Source organism: Malania oleifera, chromosome 7 (assembly GCF_029873635.1).
Source record: "Malania oleifera isolate guangnan ecotype guangnan chromosome 7, ASM2987363v1, whole genome shotgun sequence".
Taxonomy (NCBI): Eukaryota; Viridiplantae; Streptophyta; class Magnoliopsida; order Santalales; family Ximeniaceae; genus Malania; species Malania oleifera.
In genome coordinates, this window is record NC_080423.1 from 91909292 (window position 1) to 91915291 (window position 6000).

The window sequence follows — 6000 nt, forward strand, 5'->3', positions numbered from 1 at the left end:
GGATGTCTGAAGAATAAAATGACTCTACAGAAGTAACTGAACACCTACCGGTATTCAGATGGACCCATAAGCACCTGCCATAGGCCCTCCTTTTAATCTCTTCTCACGAGAACCTTCGTTAGGCTCCTACATTTTTCTCTCAGCCCAATTCTTACAAGGTATAGACCCCAACTAGCTTGCTCCCTTTTTTCTCCCAAGAAATTGGCAAACTAATTCTTCCTTGTTAGTTGGCTGCTAAAACGATCTTGGGAACTGATTTTTAGAGGGGTTGTGCCACGCTAGATACCCTTCCAGGAAAATGTGTCTCGTATCCAATTTCAAAAAAGTTAAACCTAAGAAAAAACCTTTCCGTCCTCTGAGACAGCTTATCATCTTCTTTTCCACTGAATTTTCTTGCTGAATTTGCTTGGAGGATTCAGAATAAGCTATTTGGTATTATGGGTAAGAGTTTGGTCTCCTAATTTGGTGGAAGATTTGTTATCTACGTCTTTCACAGGTTTGGAAGGAGGAAGGATAGGGCACCATTGTGGGTGGGGATTATAGTTGGAGCCTATTCACAGATATTTTCTGGGAAAAAGTTAAATTGGGTATTGGTGTGGGATAAGATTCAGTATATGGCCTCTTTGTGGTGTGTCGGGTTTGGACTTTTCTGGGCTGCTAGCTTTCTGGATTTACAAAGAGATTGGATCAACATGCTGGCTTGATGCTTCTTTTCTCTTTGTTGTTTTTAGTTCATTACTTCTGGTTTGTTCCAGAATTTTCTTGGGAGATGTCTCATTCTCTTTGCAAATTCTTTCCCTATTAATGAAATCTAATTTTCTAATCAAAAGGGAAAAAATAATAGAAGATCCTTTCATCAATTCCTAATTTGTTTTGAAAAACCTACCTCATGCAGATTCGTGCTCTCCCCCTCATCCAACCACCCTAATTCTCCGAAATCCCAATATTTAGCCCCAATCACCTTGTTCACCTCCCAAAAACTAGTTTTGTATTGAGCAAACTAGGGATCTTCCTAAGTGGTATACCTTGAAGAGATCGCTCATTGTAACACAAAGTGTTACCCAAATGCTACCCAAAGAGGGGCAGTTGTTTGTGAATTAGGTCTAACTAAAAATATCATGCTTCATAAGTTAAATCACATCAAATAAACCCGACCAATAGAACACAAAATAAGCAAGTAAAGAGAGTAGGGAAGAGGTCCAAATTCTTTTGTAGGCATCAACCACATGTTCCACTATCACCGAGTAAAATTTACAGTCCCATTGCTCTGGTGGAGGCAAGGACAACTGAAACACCTACTTCAACATACTTTGATGGAGACAAGGGCACTAATGCATTGAATACCAAAGAAAATATCCTCATTGACTTACAATTGAAAGATCAATTACGGATACAAAGACTCAAGAAAAGAGTGTCAAGTTATACTGAAGAGGTCTTGAGTTTTTTTTTTTCGTCTTTAAAGGGAGATGAATAAATTATTGAGAGAGATTGAAAATAATAAAATTGGAAAATATAATAGTAATTGCAATATTCTCTAATATGTTCTTTGGGCTTAGAAGGGGGGGGGGGGGGTCAAATGTCATTTTTGTTCATTAGATTATGCAGGCAGTCCAGTTGACTTATCTCTTTTGGTCTATCGACCTATCACTAGTTGTTACATAGCCAGACGTAACCGCTCAAGCTTTCTGCCAGGTCAGGACCTATCCCTAGGACCGGTCGACTTATCCCTCAACACTTTGCATGAAATAACCTTTTCTAATCTCATTTTGAATTTCTTTTAAAGGTAAATAATTTTTCATTTTTAAATGTAAATAATTTTTCAATAAATTTTACTATTTGAGTTTTGAAATGAGGTTTCTTCGTGTCTTAAGGTGATAAAAAACATGGAGTTTAAGCACAACAAATTGCAAATTGAAAGAGCATGAGTACAAGAACAATACAAAAGATCTAAAGCTCTCTTATTCTTCCATCTCATGGCTTAAAATCCTATAAAATTACAACTTTAAAACAAATCCATTGACCCTAAATGAGTTTGTTATCATTAAAACTAAGCTAATGAAACCTTGAGGAGAACAAAAAGATAATGCCAGATTATTACAACTTCAAAAAATATAACTTTTTTTGACCAGCGTGGTTTTTTTTTTTTATTTTAGCAAAATCAATACAACAAAACAACAACAACAACAACAACAAAACCAAACCTTAGTCCCACTAGATGAGGTCGGCTATATGAATCTTTTTCCACCAATTTATGCAATCATAGACCATTTCTATTAATAGATTCAAGGATATTAAATCCTTACTTACTATCTCCTCTCAATTTATTTTAGGTGTATCCCTACCCCTTCTACTGCCCCCAATAGTAACTAAGCCACTCTTCCTCATAGGTGCACTATGTGACCTATGTTGCAAGTGTCCATACTATCTGAGTCGTCTCTCCCTTATCTTATCTTCTATAGGAGCTTTACCTAACTTACCATAAATATGTTTTAATTTATCTTTCAATGTTATACCACTCATCCATCTAAAATTACAACTTTAAAACAAATCCATTAACCCTAAATGAGTTTGTTATCATTAAAACTAAGCTAATGAAACCTTGAGGAGAACAAAAAGATAATGCCAGATTATTACAGCTTCACAGAATAAAACTTTTTTTGACAAGCGTGGTTTACAAAAATGAAAAGAACTCAGTATCAGTATTTATTGAATTTTTTTATTTTCATAAAATCAATACAACAACAACAACAAAACCAAGCCTTAGTCCCACTAGGTGGGGTCAGCTATATGAATCCTTTTCCGCCAATTTATGCGATCATGGACCATTTCTATTGATAGATTCAAGGATATTAAATCCTTACTCACTATCTCCTCCCAAGTTATTTTAGGTCTACCCCTACCCTTTCTATTGCCGTCCACAGTAACTAAGTCACTCTTCCTCACAGGTGCACTATGTGGCCTACTTTACAAGTGTCCATACCATCTGAGTCGTCCCTCCCTTATCTTATCTTTTATAGGAGCTACACCTAACTTACCACGAATATGTTTGTTCCTTAATTTATCTTTCAATATTAATACCACTCATCCATCTAAGCATTCTCATTTCGGAAACTTTTACTTTTTAGATATTATGTTCTTCGTCGCTCAATATTCCGATCTATATAGCATAGCTGGTCTTATAGCTGTCCTATAAAACTCCCCTTTCAATTTTAAGAGTAATCTACGATCACAGAGCGCACTTGAAGCACTTCTCCATTTTACCCAACCTGCTTTAACTCTATGCATTATATCATCTTCAATTTCTCTTTCAGCTTGCATAATAGATTCATGGTATCGAAATCTACAAGTGCTATTTATTTCTTCATCATCAAGTTTAACTTTGTCTCCAATATTCCTCCTATCATTACTAAAATTACATTTTATATATTCTGTCTTATTTCTACTTATCCTAAAGCCTCTAAATTCCAAAGCTTCTCTCCATAATTCTAACTTAGCCTCTACTCCGTCCCTAGTTTTGTCAATTAATACAATATCATATGCAAACAACATACACTATAGAACCTCCTTTTGAATACTCTTAGTCAATGGTCCCTCACTAAAGCAAAATGTTAAGGACTCAAAGTAAATCCTTGATGTACACCTATGGTGATTGGAAATTTTCTAGTTTCTCCATCTATAGTCCTTACACTAGTCATTACACCATCATACATATCCTTAATGACATCGGTATACCTACTACATACACCCTTTTTTTCTAAGACCACCATAGAACTTCCCTAGATATCCTATCATATGCTTTCTCAAGGTCAATAAATATCATATGCAAGTCTCTTCTTTTTCCTAAACTTTTCCATTAATCTTCTTAAATAGCTTCTGTGGTAGATCTCCCAGGTATAAAACCAAATTGATTTTCTGAAACCTTCGTTTCTAACCTTAATCTTTGTTCAATTACCCTTTCCCATAGTTTCATCGTATGACTTTAATTCTACGATAGTTATTACAATTTTGAATATCTCATTTATTTTTGTATAAGCAAAAATCAATCCATTAACAAAATGAATAATTTCAAGAAGAATGATAAGACATTCTCCATAAATGGGGGCAAAAAGACGGTATCACATCAGTGCTGCTTCCAATCCCTTTGAAGATGTTGGGCCCTCAAAATCCCAAAGTGATGTGCCTAAAAAGAGGCAAAAAAGCAATTCTCTCAGAGCAAAATCAGACAAGTCTTGTTATCTTTAATTATTATTGCCTTCCTTTTGAGCCAACGAAAACACAAAGTAGTGAATACTATGCAATTCCAAAAGATCTTCCCTCTTACATTCTTGGGCAAAAGACACTGACCTTCCCTGAGGTTTGGCAAGAAGGCAGTGACCTCCTCTGAGGTTTTAAAATTTCCAGAGACCTCCCTTGAGGTTTCAAGAATCCTAGGGACCTCCTTTGAGGTTTGCCAGAAAAACACAAACCTTGCCTTATGTTGAGGGGAGGCTTGTGTCTTTTTGGCAAATCTCAGGGAAGGTCTGTGATATTTTTGAAATCTCAAGGAAGGTCAATGGAAAAACCTCAGGGGAGGTCCTTGCCTTTTTGTCAAACCTCAGGAGAGATGAGTGTCTTTTGCCCTACATTACAAAATCACCATAAATAAATTCTGCGAAGCCTCCCAATCCTCACCAAAACAAGCAAAGTGTTCCTCAGATACCTTGGTACTTGTTAATGAAGGGAAAGATGATCATTAGTCTACAAACATCTGGACTTCTAGCTTTATGAGGTCTCCTTATCTATACCAAGCCATTTGTATTAATCATATTGAGAACAAGAGTCTTGAAAGCCCGGATTTTGAAAGGGACTTTTGCTATCCAAACAGCTTCAAATGGGAAGGATTGGGGTAAAAAGATTATTAGATGAATAAAGAAATACTTTTTAAGGAGAAAGTCCCCAAAGAATCCCCAATCCAAAATCTTCATTAGTATTTATCTATGGTTCTCTCCCCCTCTATCTGTGCGTGTGTGGTGTGGTGTGGTGTGTCTGTTGTGTGTGTGTGTGTGTGAGAGAGAGAGAGAGAGAGAGAGAGAGAGAGAGATGTATGGTTGGTTTTCATCTGTTGTCTCACCTTTGTGATGAATTTTGGCACACTTGACATGCATAATTTATAATTATTGTGCATAAGCTTCTGCTTTGTGATTTCTTTCCTACACAAGCTCCAATTTTATAATCTTCTCGTTTTCCATCAATTGAAGTTCGATTGTCTGATAATTTGGTTCTTTTGTGCAGCGGTGTGATGCTATTATTCTACATATACAGGATCGGATTAAAAAGTGCACGACCAAAAGGGTCAGACCTGAAGCATGGGACAGAAGATTAATTTAATGCACCCATGCAAGGTTGGTTCGGCTGATACATGTATTTCTCTGTCTCCCATTCTCTGGATGAAGTGTTCTTGAGCAATTTGTTGTGAAATCAAGGACACTAATTCCCTCCAGCATGCTATGCTTTCAGGTAGAAGATCCAGTGGACCTTTGGCCTGGGAGACTGAAAAGCTGGTATTCGGCAAGTGCAAATTACTCAAATGTTGTGGGGAGAAGAGGCATACAGAATCTGGTACCTACAATTTGTACTAACGGCTTCTTTTTATTATTGTTGTTACGACTGCCCCGCTGGAGGAAATTACAGAAGTAATGTCGAAATTGCACTCCCCTTGCGTGGGAGCTTATAGTAGTGTTTTTGTATCGAAGTTTTTGTTGTTGAAAAAGGGGCTTCACTATTGACTTTCTACTCATGAGCTGTGAAGAGGGCTTCCGATTATATGTTGCAATAAGGACCAAGTTTATATATACACATATATTAAAAGAAGAAAACAAAACTTTCAAATCAAAATTTTGCTGAAATAGGCAACTTTAAAGAGGTGTAATGACATTTTGAAGATTCAAATTGACGTCGTCCTCGGAGCAATGTGTGCGCACTGCCAATTGGTGTAAGGAGCATCCTATGCAAAATTTGTTT

The 6000-nt window shown here is 36.6% G+C and overlaps 1 protein-coding gene across 2 annotated transcripts in view; it reads left to right on the plus strand.

Moving 5' to 3' along the window:
- Positions 1-5770, plus strand: part of LOC131159874 (protein FATTY ACID EXPORT 3, chloroplastic) — a 29539-nt gene extending 23769 nt beyond the window's left edge. Inside the window, exons 6-7 of one of the 2 annotated variants that reach the window (XM_058115070.1) lie at positions 5272-5381; positions 5497-5770. In XM_058115070.1, coding sequence (XP_057971053.1) covers positions 5272-5362 — 91 coding nt within the window. In that variant the 3' untranslated portion in view covers positions 5363-5381; positions 5497-5770. Of the gene's footprint in view, positions 1-5271; positions 5401-5496 lie in introns of both variants that reach the window. The other variant, XM_058115069.1, reaches the window with a different exon arrangement.
- Positions 5771-6000: the final 230 nt, after the last annotated feature.